The 22,329-nt window shown below is 35.0% G+C and overlaps 1 protein-coding gene across 2 annotated transcripts in view; it reads left to right on the top strand.

Moving 5' to 3' along the window:
- LOC132145700 (retinoic acid receptor beta-like) overlaps positions 1-22,329 on the top strand; it is a 266,819-nt gene that overhangs the window by 175,007 nt on the left and 69,483 nt on the right. For both annotated transcript variants that reach the window (XM_059556909.1, XM_059556911.1), the window contains one exon: positions 8,742-8,890. In XM_059556909.1, coding sequence (XP_059412892.1) covers positions 8,742-8,890 — 149 coding nt within the window. The remainder of the gene's footprint in view (positions 1-8,741; positions 8,891-22,329) is intronic.

The raw sequence follows: 22,329 nt of genomic DNA on the forward strand, positions 1-22,329 counted from the left end.
TAATTCATGTAAAATATTAATGAATCCATCTGTTAATCCCAAATTTCTGTGGTCACACAGGTTTGGTTACGCATTAAACTAGTGGACACGAGAAAAATATGTCTTTCCCTTAACATAACAAGTCATGGCCACGAGAAATGGATGTCCTTCCCTCAACATAGCATCTCAATGCCATGACATAAGGATGCCGTTACCTTGACGAAATGATCTTGTGGCCACAACATAATATCACTTTCCCATTAGTGAATATGACGTGGCCATGAAAAAAACTAAACCGAACATGTCTCTTTACGGGCACCGTAGTCTTCAGAGATTAAAGCAGATTAGCAAATATCGCAAGCACTGACTTGGATACTACCAGTGACTCACCAGTGTAACTGTGATTTGGGACAGTGATGGCCTAATGTATAGAGAGTTGGACTTGTAAACCTGAAAATCATGGGTTCGAGTCTCAGGTCTGGTAGGAATTTTCATGGGGGAGTGACTATCCAGTGATCTTTCCACCCTCCATACCACAACTGAGGTGAAACCCTTGAGCAAGGCATCAAGCCCCCACCTGCTCCCTGGGTGCTGCAGCATTGGCTGCCCACTGCTTTGGGTGTGTGTTTGTTCACTGCTGTATGTGTGCACTTGGATGGGTTGAATGCAGAACACAAATTCCATGTCATTTTTCCAAATGACCAGATCAAGCACTTAGAGAGAGACTTCAGCTGTACACAATCAATGTGTGCTTAAATAGTGACTGTAGCCGGATTTATCTATCTTATTTATCTGGACTTCTGGCTCATCCAGACTGCTGGAGTTCTGATTGCTGTCTGGTCCATTTCTGGTAAAAAAATAAATAAACCTTATTATTATTATTATTATTATTATTTATTGAGTTTGATGTTATAATGTAGAATAATGGATTTCTTGTATCAAAAGTCCAAAACCAAAAGAGATGGGATGCCATTCCAGAGCAGAAGTAAATGTTCAGATTTTGAATAAAGATTACCAACACAAACTTTTTTGTTTGTTTGTTTTTAGATTGATTAACTTGCATGGATAAATTGTTCACCTTAAGACTAGCAATGTGTGCTAACAAAGCAAACAGTGTACATTTTAATTTCAGGAATTGAATGTGTTTGGTCTTGCCAGAAAAGATCTGCTGTGCTGCTGCTTCTGCAGAGCAAGTACTGAGACTTGCTACTAACAATACATCTTCAGACATGCTGCTGTAAGTGTGTAAGAAGTACTGCTGCTGCAAATATGACATATATGAAATAAACCCCATATATACCACACATAAAATCATCCCATAGAAGATCTACACATGTGGAGCTGGGGAAGGTGGAGGGTTTCTGAAGCGCATTGCAACTGCTTCAGCAAGCACTAGCCAAGTATTTGAATGTTGAGCAACAAGCTCATTAGCTTCTAAAATGGTTCTTAAAGTGAATGGGAGATGAGACTCTGATTGGTTTATGGCACGTTAATCACAAAAAATACCCATTACTCATTAATAGAACAGGGACAACCCATTTAGACCATGCTCCCAGGTGAGATGACTGTTTTCCCCTGTTAAACTAGCAAAAGTGGCTTCGGACACACCCTGAGTGGACCTGCGCTGTGCGCTTTAGACCGTACTCTTAGATCATTAAAATAGGGCTCCTGGTGTGTCATGATAGATGGAAGAACTACAAGTTTAAAAGTAGATTCATTGCCTCCTTCTCATGTGTTGAGTATTCTGAATTTTCAGCTGCATATATATAAGGGCTTGAACTTAGAAAGCCATCACATAAATTCACTCAATTTGATGGGGTAGATTTCCTCCCATGTGTTAATTAAAGGGTTAGTTCACCCAAAAATGAAAATTATGTCATTAATATCAAACCAGTAAAGACCCGTTCATCTTCTGAACACAGTTTAAGATATTTTAGATTTAGTCCGACAGCTTTCTATCCCTCCATTGAAACTGTATGCACGGTCTACTGTCCATGTCCAGAAAGGTAAGAAAAACATCATCAAAGTAGTCCATGTGACATCAGAGGGTCAGTTAGAATCTGTTGAAGCCTCGAAAATACATTTTGGTCCAAAAATAACAAAAACTACGACTTTATTCAGCATTATCTTCTCTTTCGGCTCTGTTGTGAGCTCGTTCAAAACACTGCAGTTTATTGATATCCGGTTCGCGAACGAATCATTCAATTTAACCGGTTCTTCTTGAACCAGTTCACCAGATTCGAACTGAATCGTTTGAAACAGTTCGCGTCTCCAATAAGCATTAATCCACAAATGACTTAAGCTGTTAACTCTTTTAACTTGGCTGACACTCCCTCTGAGTTAAAATAAACCAATATCCTGGAGTAATTCATTTACTCAAACAGTACATTGACTGAACTGCTGTGAAGAGAAAACTGAAGATGAACACCGAGCCGAGCCAGATAACGAACGAAAGATTTACTCGTTCTCGAGTCAAGAACCGGTTGCATCAGTTTTCGGATCACCAGTACACTGAACCGAGAACCGTTTTTGTCAGACGCGTCTGATTCAAGAACCAAGGAGCTGATGATACTATGCATGCGTGAATGAACTGACACACAGAGCGCCTGAACCGAACTGATTCTTTTGGTGAATGATTCTGAACTGATTCTGTGCTAATGTTATGAGCCATTGTAATGACGCCATTACGTCGAGCGCAAAAGAACCGGTGAACCGTTTTTTTCAACCGGTTTATTGAATCGAACTGTCCAAAAGAACTGGTTCGCGGAAAAGAACCAAACCTCCCATTAATACTACTGATCTGAAAACCGATGCAACTGGTTCTTGAATCAAGAATGAGTCAATCTTTTGTTCGTTATCTGGCTCTGCTCGGTGTTCATCTTCAGTTCTCTCTTCACAGCAGTTCAGTCAGTGTAGTGTTTGAGTAAATGAATTACTCCGGGATATTGGTTTATTTTAACTCAGAGGGAGTGTCAGCCAATTAAAAAAAGTTAACAGCTTAAGTCATTTGTGGATTAATGCGTATTGGAGACACAAACCGTTTCAAACATTTCAGTTCGATTTGGTGAACTGGTTCAAGAAGATCCGGTTAAATCGAATGATTCATTTGCGAACCCGACATCACTACACTGCAGTGTTTTGAACTCTCTCACACAACAGACACGGAAGAGAAGACAATGCTGAATGAAGTCGTAGTTTTTGATATTTTTGGACCAAAATGTATTTTTGATGCTTCAACCAATTCTAACTGACCCTCTGATGTCACATGGACTACTTTGATGATGTTTTTATTACCTTTTTGGACATGGACAGTATACTGTACATACATTCTCAATGGAGGGACAGAGAGCTCTGGGACTAAATCTAAAATATCTTAAACTGTGTTCAGAAGATGAACGGAGGTCTTAGGTGTTTGGAACGACATGAGAGTCATTAATGACGTAATTACAACTAATTACCTTTAAATTTAAGTCATATGAACTATTTTTATTTTATTCTATTTAGCCTTTTATGTTTGTTGAATACTTAAAATAGCTAAAAAATACAGCAGATGTAGAAATTTAGAACAGTAAGATGTTATCTGACTTCAGTAAAGCTATTGGTCATTAAGTGGGGAAACATACACCATAAACATAATATAATTCAAATGATTAATCGTGATTAATCACATCCAAAATATATTTAATTTTTACAAACTATATGTTTTGTGTTCTGTTTATTTATCATGTATAAATACACACATACAATATATATTTAGAACATATTTACATGTATATACATTGAAATATTTATATGATTGTATTTTACATTAAATAAACAGTATGTGTTTTAAATATATACATGCATTTGTTTGTATTTATATATACATAATAAATATACACAGTCATATAATACGTCAATGTTAACGTTTTAACGCATGTTATTAATTTAAAAATCCTCAGCGCGTTCAAATATTTAACGCAATTAACGGAAAATTGATGAAGCACAATTTCTATTTAACCCTTTAACCCAATTTTGCTTTTCTGCTTGAGATGAGACCATTTTAAGCTGCTAAACTCTGGGAAAGTTTTCAGTCCAATGATCCAGTAAGCAAATGTATTATAAAAATCTATTCAAAACAGAGTCAGAGAGGCTTTATTATAATTTCAGCTCTATACAGCTTGTACACAGGGAAACGAAACAGCATTTCTCCAGGACCATGGTGCTACACAAGACAACATTAACTACAAAACTCATATTGAACTGTGCAAAAGTCTATACATAATTAAATTATCTTAAATAATCTAACATAATACTAAAACTGGAAAGAAGAATAAAGTAAAAGTTGAACATAAAACAAAGTGCAGACTACATAAAGTGTGTGTGTGTGTGTCTGTGCATGCCTGAATGAAACAGTGCAACAGCCTGGGACATTACTATATATATATATATATATATATATATATATATATATATATATATATATATATTTTTTTTTTTTTTTTTTTTTTTTTTTTTCAGCTGTCCTCACAATCCGCTGCAGGATCTTGAGATCTGTGATGGTGCAATTCCCAAAAACATTTAATGATGCAGCTGCTCAGAATGCTCTCTACAGTCCCTCGGTAAAATGTGGTGAGGATGGGGGGTGGGAGATGTGCTTTCTTCAGGCTGTGTAAAAAAGTAAAGATGCTGCTGAGCTTTCTTTGCTATGAAGCTGGTGTTGAGAGATCAGGTGAGGTTCTCCATCAGACGAACACTGCTAATATAAAACAGCGATAATATAAAGGAAACCAGGCTGATTACATCAGATTGCAGAGAAAACTCGTGTTGTGTTTTAAGTGTATTATTTATTTCAGTGTGTTTGACTTTTAAACATGAGCTCTGTCATATTCTGTGTTTGTCTCTGAAGAACATGAGCCCTCACACATCGCGCTGTGTAAAGTACAGACTGAACGGATTGTCAAAACATCCCACCGCTGTATGGCCAGATAAGATGCAAATTATGGTTTCTCAATTGCATAATCTTACTCACTAGTAAAGCTTTCATGGATGAAGACTGCAATCAAGGTAAAGACGACTGCGGTGGTGTACAGGAGTCGTGCAGTAAGCATGAGTCGGTTATAATAATGCTGATCACACATTGTATTTATGCACAGGCACAGATATTTCCATACATTTGTGTTGTTTCCACACACATTCACGATATTGTTTTGATTTGTCGTGTATGTTGCTGTGTTTAGTTGTTCTGAATGGATCCATGTACTGTAGTAGATATATGCAGTAAGCTGGCAGCTGGTTTAGGTTTTTTTTTGGCATCTCCATGTTGTCCTGTTCTGTATCGCAACTTGACTTCTCTAAAATGTAAAAAAAAAAAAACTCTTTGCTGTTGCACTATACTATACAATTCTGACTTTTTTTTAGCATTTTTTTCTTTCTTTCATATGTGCTTATATGGGCTCATCATTTGGTTCTTTGGTGTCTTTTTGGAGTTTCCTTTTGGAGTTTTGGAGTTCTTTTTTGAAAAGACATCTAAATTGATTTTGAATTTAGAGAATCAGCCTTTGCTTTACTTTGCTGGATATAGCAAATGATGACAAAATAAACATTTGAAACAAGATAAATGATCTATGTTTAATTTCATAAAGTGTACAATTAATCATGATTAATCACAGAAAAAGGGTGTGATTAATTAGTTTAAATTTTGTAATATATTGTATTGGCAGCATATATATATGAAGACTTTGGTTCCAAAACACAGTAAATCCATTTTGATTCATTTGAGTAAAAATGTCTTTTCTTTACCAAGAAAGTGGCAAGAAGAAAACCACTGTTTTCTGTTTCAAACTTTCACATAGCATCTTTAGGTTCCAATAACTTATATTTTCAAAGATTTATTATACATTTTTATAATCTTTTTCCCAAAATGCAGTAAATCCATGACTAATTTATATATAAAAGTAATTTTTCATAGTGAAACTGTTGAAAATACACAACATACAGTAGTAAGTTGATACATATGACAGGTTCTGAACTTGGTCAGTGTAATCTTCTATACAGGCACTGGACTAAAAATACACTCAACCAGTCATCGCTTCCAAAATGAATTCAACGGGTCATCTTGTGAATGCTATAAATTAATTAGGCCTACAACCATAAAATAAAATTTCATCATAAACAAGAACATGAACAAACATATCACATTGTCCTCATAAATTCCAAAGAGACATTTCCCTTACATTTTAACTTCCAAGATTGCATTCATCTTTGCCTTGTTACATTCATTTAGTAAACTAGTGCTATACGCTGAATAAACAAAAACATTAATGGCATTAATAAAAACACTTACGTTGACAAGCTACGCAATATCGTGTTCATAATCAAATGTGACTCATCTGCAATTATGAACGCGATATTGCATAACTTGATGTATGGCTCTGTGTACTAAATGCATTTTAAAATAAAAGAGCCTTATACCCCTAAATTGCAGAATTAAATGCAAACAGGTACCTGGTCAAGGTCTTTCAGAAAATTAACCATCTTAAGCCTGAGGCTAGTTCAGCTTTAACAGCATACCCTTGTTATTCTGCACACACAAACACAACTGCACAACATGGCATTCTTTGCTTCAGGAATCAATCCCAACAACTGACAATAAACGTAGTCTCTTTATCCTGATACTCTCTCAAATAAGACAGTCGTTTGTCCTCAGTAATGTTGTTTACTAAACTGATGTGCTCAGAAGTGTGTTAAAAAATCAATTTGAGCAAGACTTGTTGTTTTGTATCATAGAGACAGATCGCTGTTTAAAAGCCTGGTGCTTGATTTGTGGCTATCAACCATGAGCTATGACTCCATCAAGTTACGACAGATTGAAATCAGTATTTCTTGTCCTATAAACCAACTTTAATAATTCAGAAACATAGCTGTCAGCTACGGCTGGACAATATATTAAATACTTAAATTGTATTTGCAATGATTTTGTTGCTTTTGAATTATTGTGGTGGTGGGGGGGGGGGGGTATTTTTCCTATATTGTTTAGTTTCTATATATTTATTAAAATGTTTTAGTAGAAATACTTAGCATATATTGTTTCTATAGCACACTCAAAATGTATTTTGACCCCTTATTTTTTGCTAAGCTTAATTTTGCAAATGTATGTGATTATATTTTGAGCTATGCTAATAATAATTAAAAAAAATGTAATACAGGTATTGTGTTAACGGTGCAAGACTCTTCACTGTGTCTTTTGAAATTCAGCTCAGGCTATTGAATCCCCATTTCTGAGCAAATACATGGATATTAAGTTTTCTACCAGATATTGTCAGAAGGCTGAAAAATATTGAGATACATCACAGATGTCTGTCCTAAGGAATTTATTTTTTGAGGGAATTATTTTGAATTGGGCCAATTTGGGTTAGAAACATGTAGGAGAAAATATAATTTCTGATGGATAGAACTAGAAGCAAGTGTATGAGATAACAGAGTTAACTGGTTTGACTGTGGTGAAGTGCTGTAATCTGATCAGCAGATCTGCATGTAGTCTAACACTGTACATGACTACTGACACTGCCGGCTGATCCATTAATACTGATTACATGGACTGCTGGTGTGTGGTTAACTCAAGATGCTCAAAGCTTATGAATCTACCCTTGTGAAAGAAGTACACTTTAGCATACCTTAACTACTATTTTATTACAGAAATACTAAGGCATATATTTCAGTGCAAATTTAACATAATGTTTTCAGGCATTTAAATGAAAATTGAATTAAAATATAACACTTAAAACAAATTCATATTAAATGCAATTTAGCTGAATTTTTTTTTTATTTTTATTTTTACTTATTTTTTATTTACAATTTAATTTTACTTTTATCTTAGGTGAGTCAAAATATAAGGTTGCAAAATACAATCTAAACAACACGAATAAGTCTGAATATTTTTTTTTTGCATGTGCTGCAAACAATAACAAATAAATTGGTATGAATTAAAATAAACATTTAAATATATGTATTTAATTTATTGTATTATCAAGCATTCGGCAGACATTTATGTTAAACTAAAATGTACTTCCATGTCATTTATTTTGAAAAATGCATGTTTAAGTATGTATTTTTGTTATTACACATTAATGTAATGATTAAGTTGCAATTAATTACATTTAAAACTACTTTAAATCTAATATCAACATATAACACCAAAGTTAAAATTATAATCAGGCAGTTCAGGTAATTTCACTAGGTAAAGAATGCTTAAGTGTATTCAGAGACAGTCTTGAAAATGTAGCCTACTCTTAAGTGCACTTAAGTGGCCTTTTTTATTAATATTATAATTATTTACTTTAGAAGTTTAAGCATAATTATTTAAGTTAGCATGCTGCCTTAGAAAGCAGTCAGGTTGATGTTGCTTATTGGGTTTTTACTTGGACTACTTTTACTTGGATGTATATTAGACTAAAGTTTTTTGAGGTCTTTAAACCAGGTCTCCAGGCTTTTTTTCAGATCCTAGTCAACTCTATGCCTACAATAAATTTAGCATTTACATACTTGCTATACTGTACACCCAAAAGACAAACAGGTATTGGTTACATAGAGGTTGAGCTCTTTTCTTGTTTGAATTCCTGCTGTTTTCATTGTATGTATTCAATGCTTTTCACAGCTAAATCAAGTCTCAAGACAACTGCTCACAAGTCTTAAGTTCATCTGAAGTCAGTTGATTTTCTCAAACTGGAGTTTTCATCTCAATCATCATCAGTTATGTTTCTCATCTCTTTCTGCCCCTACAGCCATTGAGACTCAGAGCACCAGTTCAGAGGAATTGGTCCCCAGTCCTCCATCACCTCTACCCCCTCCTCGTGTCTACAAACCCTGCTTCGTCTGCCAGGACAAGTCCTCGGGGTACCACTATGGTGTCAGTGCCTGTGAAGGCTGCAAGGTAAACATGCTATTCATCCCTTCATCCCACCAAATGGAAGCCATTCAATAAATATTCAGGTTTTCTCCCCTGTACATTCTAGTCCCCTGGCCCCAGGTCTGCCTTCTAAACAAAATAAGGTTCAAACACATTTGTGTTGAATTATTTTCAGTGATTGCTGTAGAATTTCAACCTAAGCTAAATGATATTCTTTAATGTTGTCTGCCAGTTTGGGGGATTAATTTGGGTTTCAGGGATTCTTGCAGATATCTCATACTCACATATTCTACATTCACACAATCAGAGTCAGTGATTGGGAATGACAGGTGTGAATCTCAAAATGTCCTTTTCACACAGCAGCTTAAAATAGAGGCTTAAATACATGCAGTGCATATTCTATTCATGACTAAAAATGGTGTCAAGTCACCTTTATTTATATAGCGCTTTAAATAAAAAGATTGTGTCAAGCAACTGAACAACATTAATTAAGAAAACAGTGTGTCAATAATGCAAAATGACTGGTATAGGCAGTTCATCAATGAATTGAGTGATGTCATCATCTCAGTTCAGTTTAAATGGTATCTGTGCAATCATTTGCAATCAAGTCAACGATATCGCTCTATATAAAGTGTCCCCAACTAAGCAAGCCAGAGGCGACAGCGGCAAGGAACCGAAACTCCATCGGTGACAGAATGGAGAAAAAAACCTTGGGAGAAACCAGGCTCAGTTGGGGGGCCAGTTCTCCTCTGACCAGACGAAACCAGTAGTTCAATTCCAGGCTGCAGCAAAGTCAGATTGTGCAGAAGAATCATCTGTTTCCTGTGGTCTTGTCCTGGTGCTCCTCTGAGACAAGGTCTTTACAGGGGATCTGTATCTGGGGCTCTAGTTGTCCTGGTCTCCGCTGTCTTTCAGGGCAGTAGAGGTCCTTTCTAGGTGCTGATCCACCATCTGGTCTGGATACGTACTGGATCCGGGTGACTGCAGTGACCCTCTGATCTGGACACAGACTGGATCTGGTGGCTACGGTGACCTCAGAATAAGAGAGAAACAGACAAATATTAGCGTAGATGCCATTCTTCTAATGATGTAGCAAGTACATAGGGTGTTTTGGGAAGTGTTTCCGGTTCCGGTTTACCTAATTAATGCAGCCTAAAAATCCTTTAACGGATTTGGATATTAGAAGCGTATTAGTGTGTTATGTGTAAAACAGGTTAAAGAGATGGGTCTTTAATCTAGATTTAAACTGCAAGAGTGTGTCTGCCTCCCGAACAATGTTAGGTAGGTTATTCCAGAGTTAAGGCACCAAATAGGAAAAGGATCTGCCGCCCACAGTTGATTTTGATATTCTAGGTATTATCAAATTGCCTGAGTTTTGAGAACACAGAGGACGTGGAGGATTATAATGTAACAAGATAGTGTTGTCACGGTACCAAAATTTCAGTATTCGGTACTGATACCAGTGAAAATTCACGTTTCTCGGTACCAGTTTCAGTACCAAAGCAAAACACAAAAATATGCAAAAAAAAAACAACACTTTTTATCACTAAAAATAAAAAAATGCAAAAAAAAATCACTAAAAATTTTATCACTAAAAATAACAAAATGGGATCTGTATCTGGGGCTCTAGTTGTCCTGGTCTCCGCTGTCTTTCAGGGATGTAGAGGTTCTTTCTAGGTGCTGATCCACCATCTGGTCTGGATACGTACTGGATCCGGGTGACTGCAGTGACCCTCTGATCTGGATACAGACTGGATCTGGTGGCTACGGTGACCTTGGAATAAGAGAGAACCAGACTAATATTAGCGTAGATGCCATTCTTCTAATGAAGAGGATCTATGACTTCTGGATCCACCTGTTTTAGGAGCTTAGATGGAATAGGGTCTAAACAAATAGTAACCTAAAATCAAAGAAGGTGATGCCTATAAAACTGTAACGATTTATCACACTTGACATGAAAGGATTCCAACTGAGTCGAAGGTTCCTTCATCAAATCTCAGTTAACCTACAGTAGCTTTTATACTGTAGTAAAGGTGAAAGAAATCGATTCTCCAATGCATCGCGATTCTCTCATCAGTATTAATCAAACAGCAATAATGCTAAAAAAAAAAAAAACTTGCTATTGTCTGTATAGAGCACTTATTCTAAATAAGCAATTGTTTTTTTGTATTTGATATTATATTTATATTATATTTTTATAATATAATATTATAAAAAATATATTTTTTATAATTTCTTAATTATAAATATTTTTTATATTTTTTTTTTAATTTTGCACGAAATAAATTCAATATCAAATATATGTTAAAAAAATAATAATTTTGATATTTGAAGTAATATTGAAAATTGAGAATGTGATGCATAGTGATATTGAGTTGATAATGATAATCCTATTTGAATTGAATGGTTAAACCAGTGAAGATTCACACCCCTTTTTTTAAGATGACAGTACTGACATCTACAAAAATAAAGATGACTTGACCTTGAGATGGACTGGCTACCCAGGATGCTTCAATAGGACAACCAGATAATCAGTAGATATAGATTTATCAAAATATTTCTTAATTACTTTTTTACAATTATTAATGTAAGCCTTATTAGACTTATAAGACTACATCCATATTCACACTCATTCTCTGCCATGTGACAAGATAGAAGGAGAAGATAAATAGCATATCTAGGCCATATTGCCTATGAATGGGTGACATTAATAGCTTCAAAGGATTAAAATAAGGATTATAGGATCTTTTAGTGTCATATACGGTATACGTCCCTCTGGGCACTGCGCCAATGTAAGGAACTTGTTCTGAGGATGAACTTCATGGAATAATAGGCGAGTCAAGGGTGCACTATAGCCACAGGGTCTAAAATATGTTGGGTTTTTATGTTTTAGGGTGTCTTTCAATAGTCAAAATGATCTCATACTGTACTAACTGTATCCTGTAACCCTGTCCTTAAACCCATATAGAAAACACTGCATTTTTACATTTTAATCTATCCGTCTGTCTGTCTGTCTCTCTCTCTCTCTCTCTCTCTCTCTCTCTCTCTCTCTCTCTCTCTATATATATATATATATATATATATATATATATATATATATATATATATATATAAACTGTTTTCATCATGGGGAAAAAAAGTGTCAGAACCACACACACGTTGCAAGTGTATATGAAGAGCCATGCTTCACTGCTGTCAAAGAAAAAAAGGTAATTGTGCCATGTATGAATGTGTGTCTGACATGGGAAACTTAATTTGCTGCATTTGGACACTGGTGTGCTCTGGATATAAACTCACAAAAACACAGAAATGTATAACCACACTTGAATTTCACAGACACACTACTACTGTACATAATGCACTAGATTTGAAGTCTGCAGCGAATATATAGACAATAAGATTTAATGTCACTCTCCAAGGTTTCTGTTTTGAATAAATTATAAATAAATAACGGAAGTGTTAAATATACCATATACTTATGTTTTATGAAACACTGCACACTATGCAGCATGTCTTTTCAATATACTGTAAATGTCTTTCTTAAAACAGGGATGTGCATTTTTGTCATTTTGACCGCTCACAAAAAACTATTCAGTGAATTGACTAAATGTTTTAAGGTAAGTGGTTGCAAAAAGTTTGTTTTAGCTACATTTTAATAATAAAAAAAGTTGGAAAATGTTGAAAGTCAAATAAATGTTTATTTAAATGTAGCTAAAAAAAAGAAATAAAAATAATACAACCACTTACCTTAAACAAATTGTAAATTCAATTATTATTATTTTTTTCAGTATATAAGTGTTCTTGCTGTAAACTGTTTGAGGCAAATTGTGTCAATTATATTTTAATTACTTTTAACTACTCTTGCCTCATAATGTGTGTGATTTCTAATTCTGTGCCTGGTGATTCACACACATAATGCCAAGATTGTGAGCCCAAAGACACAGCTGATGCATGTGGCTCTCTTCTGCTCATTTGCATCATTTGCCATGAGCACGCTTTGTTTGATATTGGGTTGGAGATCTGATTTAAATTGGTAACATAGTGATAAAACATATGGCTGAGCATACGTGTATGCATATGCATACAGAAAAGACACATCTCAAGCTAAGCCAAGTAAAGGTGCCAGACTTGCTTCGGTCTGGTTGCTTTGACTGCTTTGAATCCTGTAATCCTTTTTGACATTGGCATCTTTCTGACATGTGTCCTCTGTCTTTCTCTTGCTTTAAACTTGCTGGCCCTCATAAGTTTTCAAAAACTTTGAGAGATTAAGATGACTTTCAATTGAGGATGAATCGCTGGCGTCTATTCCTTTTCTGTTACCTGGATGTGTGTTGTGTTTACAGTGCAAGTCATAGGCAAACCATACTGCGGTTTTAAATCAAAACATACCTTCTGTAGTTTGTGTGGATTGAGCACATACTGACAACATTGTATGTGTGTCTATAGGACAGAAGAGAGCACAGCTCATTCACTTTGAAACTGCAGGTTCCATATTTATTCAATTAAATCACATCCTTTGCAGTTTATTAATCATTGCTTTTATGACTACAAGGCCATATGATAATTGTGAGGATTTTTTTAGATCCCTACTTTCAAACTACTTTGAATTAAATATTACCTTGAAAAGTACCTTTATTTCCATGTTTTCAGATAATTTTGTAATGCATTGACAAAACATAATCAAATGCTTTTCTAATCTCTTATTAAACAGGAATGTGCTTAATTGTATTGAATGTAAACTTGTAGTTGCAAATTACTTGCAGATAATATAATTTTTCTGGCCACACTTTAAAGGGATACTCCACCCTAAAATGAAAATTTTAGCATTAATCACTTACCCCCTCTGTTTGTCTTCGGAACACAATTTAAGATATTTTGGATAAAAACCTGAAAGCTTGAGACTGTCCCATATACTGCCAAGTAAATAACAGTGTCAAGGTCCATAAAAGGTATGAAAGGTCATCTTCAGAATACTCTATCTGCCATCAGACGTGCAATCTGGGTTATATGAAGTGAAGGAAACACTTTTGCTAGGCGAAGAAAAAAATAACGACTTTATTCAATAATTCCTTTGTCAACGGTATCCTCTTTGGCACTCCATATCACTGTGCTGCGTATGCTCTTCTGTGTCATCCACGCTACAAGGATGTGCTGTTTCTACGTGTATTTAGCTTTGATTTGAAATAAAACAGCGCATCCTTGTGGCGCGGAGGACCACTTCGCTTACAAAAAGTGTTCCTGTCCTTCATATAAAACAGATTACACATCTGATGGCGGATTAAATTTTAATTATTAATTATTTAATTATTGTGTCAAAATTACATGTAAAGCTAATATATGGTTACTGTACAAATTTCTTCTTCATTATAAATGTATAATTACTAATGCATGGCAAACATGTTTCAGTAGAAATGACATTAAGATATATTAATAACCATAAATGCATGTGTCTGGTGGTGTGGTGGTCAAACACAATAACAAAAGCTCACCATATAAAAAGTCTTGGTAACACTTCAGGATAGTGCCATCATAAATCAATAACTACACAGGTACAAATGACTAATAAAAAACCTTCAATACCACGACTTAGGTGCCCTTGAGCAAGGCATTGAACCCCCAACTGCTCCCCGGGCGCCGCAGCATAAATGGCTGCCCACTGCTCCGGGTGTGTGCTCACAGTGTGTGTGTGTGTGTGTGTTCACTGCTCTGTGTGTGTACACTTTGGATGGGTTAAATGCAGAGCACAAATTCTGAGTATGGGTCACCATACTTGGCTGAATGTCACTTCACTAATAGACTTTTAGCATTTTAGTTACTACCATTAACGAACAAGAAATTAATTAATTTGGAAGTAATAGCATTCAGCTGAAAGTGGAAGTTCACTATTAGCTAATCAGTAATCTCCTGGTGAACTACTAAGAGGTACTACACACAGGTTCATAATTAATGTGAATAATGCATAATTTATTAATAATTCTAAAGTGAGGGTCATGGTAACCAACTAGTAATGATGCAAGTATTACCAAACCCTTCAAAAGGATTTACCAATTATGATCATGATTATTTGATCAGTATCCTAAAGTGAAAAGCATGATAACTCCCTATTATTGACTGAAGTCAAAACTTTCAAAATAGAGTTTCTGGAGTTTTTGTTTATTAAAGGTTTGCTTTTTTATATAAATTTTTATTTATATAAAATTATATATGGCTCAAAAACTCTGAAATAGTCTGAATAGTCTAAAGTGTACTTTTTCATAAGGAATTGTAGAGTTGAGAGAAATATGCTTTGTAATTTACTAGTTTTGCTTCATCAACGAAGCAAGGTCTGCATCATAATGCTTGCGTTTTTAATTATCTTATTGATGTGACCATTAAAATTCTGCATTACACTCTAGATAGTTGAAGGAATTTTATACACTTTTCTCCTTGACCTTCGTTAGCTAATGTGCGTGGAGAATTTATGCATTACCTTATTCAATTAAGAGCCTCAAGTATGTCATGTAATGAAAGCATTAATAGCAGCCTGCCTCTAACAGCAGCAACAGGACAGATACTGTAAGAGTAAAGAGTGCATATTATTGTCAGAAGGACATACTGTTCCACAGGGTGGAATTGGTACCAAACTATAGAGGCCACTGCAATACTGCACTTTTCCATTAAGGGACGATATTTGCCTCCTTAAATTGATATCAGCAGCCATTTTTACCTTTTTTTATGCATACACTGTAAAAAATGATTGTGATCTTAACAGTAAAAACCTGTTAATTGGTTATCAGTAAGTTTCCATACTATATACGGTGAATAACTGTGATTACATATAATGTAATTTTACAGTAAAATACTGTTAAAATCATGGTTTTTGGAAGTGAAAAAGAATTTTTTTTTGTATAAGTTACAGTAAAAAAATGTCAATTGACACTCACTGAACTCCCTGCACGACACTTCATATTTTATGTTTTTTCGTTGAAATAACATGTTTCTTAATAGTTTTTTTCTTATCAGTTGTGTACATTAGGGTTTTATCTTACATCTAAAGTTGTTAAATTAATGTTTATTGCATTATTTCAATATCATGTGTGTTACCATTTTGGTGTTTAGTGTTTCTGTGAGTAACACTGTGCACCTATATATATATCTCAGCTTGTGGAAGAGCTGTTTGTGATGAGCTTTGATTCATCATGTGACTTTTTCATCACCACCTGTTTTTGGTGGTTATTAGTACTACAATGGTTCAAGACAAATATTATTACTTTAATATGCTGGTTTATTAACATTACATCAGTTAATTAAATGTGTTTTTTTATTTTATTGTGAATTTAAGTTAAGTCTGTAAAACCTCAAATGTTGCTACCATATTTTCAACGGTGAAACTCTGGCAACCACAGCTGCCGGCAGTTTACCGTAAATGTCACAGATTTCTTTTACAGTATATTATTTATGCCTATTAGATGCATCATCTTTTATGTCAAATACTGATATTTAATCAAGAAACTCAGTTGGAATAAAAGAAACTATAGTTTTGTCTCCAGATCAAGTTAAATCAGTGTCAACAAGATCCATCGATCCCCACCGCAGAAGTGGCATTTAAATCTGTAAATATAACTGTAGTATTTATATTGTGCTGTCATTATTATGTCCCTTTATTAATTTACTCATTTAACATTTAATGCAACATACATTGCGATCAGTTCATAATCACACCTGCTGCTAAGCTTATTATTAGCCCAAGCTGAAAAATGGCTGTTGCAATGTGGCTCTTGTTATGTTCATATTTCTCATATGCAACAAAAATGGCAGCACATAATCAAAGAGAGCTAAGCAAATTTGATGTTGCGCCAATGCAACCAAAGTGTAATATAACAAAATTAGTTGTACCAGCAGGAACAAAGCTCACACAATACAACTATTAAGTCTCTTCATGAAAGCTGCAAACATAGAGTACACAAAGTATCCAGAATATAACAGTTTGTTTAAATAAGCATATCATCTAGGTATTTGAAGTGCACTTGCAATTTTCATTTTGAACTATCACTGTTTATGCTACAAAACATAGTGGTTTAGTATTCAATTTGGAATGTACCTGAGGCATTGCAAGATTAGTCTGTTATTAGTCTGTATATCTTAGAGACACAGAGAACAGATATAGAAGAACTCACCGTCTTTGAACTTCATCACTTGACCATCAAAAAAAGTGAGTCTGAAATAAGGATTGGGTTTAGAGATGCCAGAGGTGTCCTCCTCCATTATCAACTGACACTTCGAAATAGATTCATTTGATTAACCCTGTAATCCTATTTGTTTGAAATCAGGATCTGATTTGTTTAGATGCGACAGCTTTTTTAAATTACTTGGGAATATACTTAAGTGCAAACTAAATGTGTTTAGTGCAAGTTCTCCGGGGACTTAATTTCATGTTAATTGTGTTTAAATAAAAACATATTAGGTGAAATTAAGATTTGGGAACATCTCTTTACAATTTGTATATTTACTTATATTGTCTTCGAAATACTGTTTAATTTTTCACAGTCAATAAAAGTACAATTACAGGTTATAATATGGCCCTGTTATCATAAAAGTAATGATTAATAAACTATAAAAGGCCATGATTTAAATAAATAAAGAAAGAACTTATTTCAAAGTAAATGAATTTACACACTGCTTCAAATTATAAACAGTTTACTATTTTTTACAATTGTCAGGCAAAATGTATCCAACTGATTGTTAAAAGATTATTTACAAGTACAAATAACAAGTAACTTTGCAAGTTTTGATATTTTTAAATATGCATAACCTCTGATAAGTTCATAAAATGAAGACTGAAAATATACTTACTTTTATTTTAAAATATTTATACTAATGGCAGTTTTTCATGAACTTCTTTTTTGCAAAGAAAGATGGGATGAGACAAGTATAGCTCAATTGACATACTATTTGCTGTAGATCTGAGAGAGAAACAGCTCATGCTGATGAAATGGTTGAAAGATTGGATTCGAGAGTGTTGCTATTTCCTAGATTCTTTCTTTTTCACACAGTTGTGGAGTGCAGGTCTTTATTTGAGGTCCTCCCTCTGGTTTTGTTGTTTTGTTTTGGAGATCCATTATGTTTCATCTCATGTAATCGTAGATTAAAAGGAGTACTTGAAAAAATGTAAGGTGATGACAGATGAGCTATTATGAGATTATTAAATCAGGAAAATTTATTTGAGAGGTGCCTCAGCAGGTAATGTGCATGCATGTGTCATGCAATAAGTTCACATAAATGTCAATCCAGCTCAGGTATATTCACTTTGATTCCTAGTTCCTAACCAATTAAAGGTAAAGCAGGTCAAAACATTAGGCCAGTGTCACAAAGTCAAAATTATATAAGCAAGAACCTGTTCCCTGGAATACCTGATTCAGATTGGTCAGTCGTAGCATACCCGCTACTAGCACTACTTTCATTCCCCTTGCATCACACACACTCTTTGCATCTTCCAGCTCAATTATCAATAACATGTAAAAGAAAATCAGAGAATTACAGTATTTATGCTACTTTCATTCTGTATGCAGTTGTTTTGTACACTGTTGGATCATTTGGATTATTCTGAAAGTGTACTTAATTTGTTAAGAATACTTTAAGAAAATACAAGTCTGTCTTGTTAGAACTTCTTTGTCAGACTAATACAGTGAATTAGCTTGGAATATTATATAGGTCATGCCCTGTAATTGTACATGATAGTTATTTGTCAGTAAAGATACTGATCGTGTGGCTGACTGTGTGATCTTGTCTGTGTATGTGAGACCAGACATTTTGGCACTGTTTCAGATCCATATCTCTCTTTGTTAAGTGCCAAGACTTACACACACTTATGACCCAGGCTTTCCCACCGATCCGCTTCAGTTTCATCAAACTTTAATGCCATGTCATCCAGCCGTACGGACACGGTATAAAGTGGATTCATGTTACGCCATTGTTCCCTGAACTTCAGCAGTAAATGGCTTTTTTAAAATGTCTAGAGATTTTGGATCTGTCTGCTGTGTAATTTGGTCTGACGGGGCTGTTTGTGAACCTTTCTTACAGTGAGGGACACTGGAGGTCTTTAGGGTCTGTCACTGATATCTCTTGCCTGGGATGTGAGGTAGACCTGCCATTTAATCAGGCTAATGCTCATTTATAGAAACAAGGGAATTGTTACTACTAAGAGGTTACTCTTTCATAGCCGTGTAGACTAAATTGAATTTTCAGTTAAGGTTAAATGTTGACAAGTTAAAATGAGACAGTTATCTTTATATGCTAATGGATTGGCACATGAGGCTGCCACAGAGCATTAGCATTTTTTTAAGAGCTGTGAAGGGTGTAGAATTACTCAAGCCATCTGTGTTGCTCACCCTGTCCAAGAATGAGATAACAGCTCAGTTGATTGCTGCATAGAGACCTACACAGCAAGAGACGTTGAGCACAAGGGAGGTGTAACCTACAGTCTCTTGTCTATTAGACCATTAAAAATGGTTCTGTTCGACTACAGCTATACAATTGCAAGGCTATTTGCAAAAAGGGCCCACATGCACATGAACATATCTGCGGGGCTCTGAATGCGAACTCCTTTTGTGGACGGGTTCTTCACAAAACAATGTGCAAAAACACGGCAGCTAAACTGTAAAAATTAATAGCATTTTACTATAATGGTCTTCTCATTTTAATAGTATGTATATAACATTCCCAGTCATAGTTATTCATATTCTGCATTGTAGTTTGACCTGCTCGCGCTGTGCGCTGAAGAGATATCACCGTAGTACTACAATGAAGCGCTTGACTCAAAACCAAATGCATCTTATATCAGGGAAATAATATATCCACAAATATATACACCAGCTGAAATGTTTTGAAATCACTTGTGCCCTACCTGTTCGAAAAAATCCAGTCTCTTCCTGTGTCAGTCTTGTGTTTGAATCTTGGTAAAGTTTTAAATCCCTGTCGCCAAGAAGCTCCTCTGTCGGTCGCGGATTATGGAAAGTGAAACATAAATCTATAGGGGTGGTTGGATTTATTTACGCACTTTAAAATATTAATTTGAAGTTTCTTTCTTTTCAGATTCCTACAGCTTTATCATAATAGGCTGTATATTAACTTATTGGGATAAAACCGGTAGTTCTGTGTGAAATCAGACATTTGAGCTCCCCATATAGTCAAAATAGCATAATCAATAACACCTCGCGAATATTCGACTGTTAGATTTGTAGTCGAATCAGGCTCCTCGAATCAAAGCATCGATTCGTCGACTATTCGGGGTCACGCCTAATGCAGTGCCAACTGATGTTGTTTATTATAGAAACTATAAAATATATATGTTTTTGCCTTATTCTGTGATGAAAAAATTAGGAAAAGTCACACAAATCCCACAAACTCCACCACTCTGCTACTGTCACTCACAATGACAAAACAAGAACTCTCTTTAGCATCTCTGCCTAGATATCTCTCTTTAGCATCTCTTCTTAAACTAAAGGCCCAGATTTATTTAAAGCAAAATTGAAGAACAGTCAGGTTTTGAAATAAATCTGGAAAAACAAAGCTCATTTGAAGTTTGTTTCAGTAGTTCAGAGCATCTCACCAAAGTGAATTTTCTGGTAAAATTCACTCCAGCTAGTAAATACTTTCAAACTATAATTGGTCTGTGATGACAACATGCAAATAATATTTAAATATTTATCCATGAAAATTTTTGAAAACAGTGTATATTTGCTCAGGAATCTCAAAATTCTTTTTACAAAAATGCATTTACATTTAGTTATTTAGCAGACACTTTTTAATCCAAAGCGATTTAAAAATGAGGACAATGAAAGCAATCAAAATCAACAAAAGAGAAATGATCTGCAAGTGATATGAAAAGTCTCAGTTTTTTTTGTATAATAAATATAAAATGGATAGAATAGAAAAAAAATAGAGCAAGATAGTGTTAAATGCCTTTTTTGTTTTTGTTAATTGTATAATAAATAAAAATAAAACAGAGAATACAAAAAAGCAGGTCTTAAAGATATGCACATATTTTAATAATAACATGAGGTGCTTAAAATAATGAAAATTGAAAAATTATATTCAGAATGGAAAGCAAGCACTGCTTTGTTTACATTTCGTATAACTGTGTCTATCTTATATATCCTTGTTTCGGTTTCTCCTTTTGAATGATGAATATATACTATTTATAGCTGTTGATATAGACACCTAATTCCTCTCATGCAGGCACAGAATGCATTTGTTAGTTTGCACTTGACTGTATTTGTGCAGTGTGTACAAACGCAGCTTTTTGGACCAGGCATTGCTGATGCGTGGCGACAACACTGTTAGCTTTCATTCGTGCTAGGTCTTTGAAGACAGCATGGTGTGTCCTGGCTTTTAAACAAACTATGCCTGGTTAGCGATAAAGATGTCAAAGAAATCATCCTCGCAATAAAGATATGTTAATAAATAAATAAATAAATATAGACATTGGTAGTTCAATGTCTATTTTTGACAGAAAAGAAATGGGAGGTAGAAGTACAGTATGTTCAATGAATTGTACTGGTTTTAAAAATCACACATGATGTAAACTTAGTAAAACTTTCCCTTACAGTGTCATTTTAATTTGAGCTAATTTATTAATTTGGAATCCATGCTGACTTAAGTATACAGAAGGAGGAGCTAGAGCCATATGCAGAGACCTAAGATCACCTTAAAATCCCCTAATAATGCCCTAGCAAACTACCTAGAGCACAGTAAACTAAGCCAGTACTAAGCCTTCTTAGTAGCGAACTAAACCGCAAAGATCAGCCTAGCTACATGCCTGTCAGCACTGGCAGGGACTCTAATTCACCAATGTCATCAGCCCCAGCGCACTACAGATCCAAATCACCCCGGCACAGATTGCGCACACCGCTTCAGCTCGTTAAGCTCTCTATACCACCGCACCTTACATACTGCCTCATCGGCTGGTCTACAGTTTGCATTTCTGGACTAAGCCTAACTCCTTACCTTGCTACTTACTTGTGTTTACTCAACCTTAGATGCTCCTTCGCTACACTGCTCCCGTTCTCCACCACTCCTTCACTTTTCAGGATCACCTGCAATAGACAATCATCTGTTACCATCAGCTAAGAGATCTGAAACCTTTACATCTGCACATTACTCACCTTCTGATCGTTGCTTCTCTAGCCCCTGACCTGAGTTGAGAGATGGCTCTAGTAAAGTCAAGTTAAGTCACCTTTATTTCACCTATATTTATAGTACTTTTAACAATACAGTTTGTTTTAAAGCAACTGTACAGCATTAATTAGGAAAATAGAGTGTCAATAATGTAAAATGACAATGGTAAACACAAATTTTTCAGTTATAGGCCGTTCATCATTTAATTCACTGATGTCATCATCCAGCTCAGTTTAAATAATATATGTGCAATCAAGTCAACGGCACTGGAAATAAAGTGTCCCAAATTAAGCAAGCCAGAGGCGACA

This window comes from Carassius carassius, chromosome 8 (genome assembly GCF_963082965.1).
Source record: "Carassius carassius chromosome 8, fCarCar2.1, whole genome shotgun sequence".
Taxonomy (NCBI): Eukaryota; Metazoa; Chordata; class Actinopteri; order Cypriniformes; family Cyprinidae; genus Carassius; species Carassius carassius.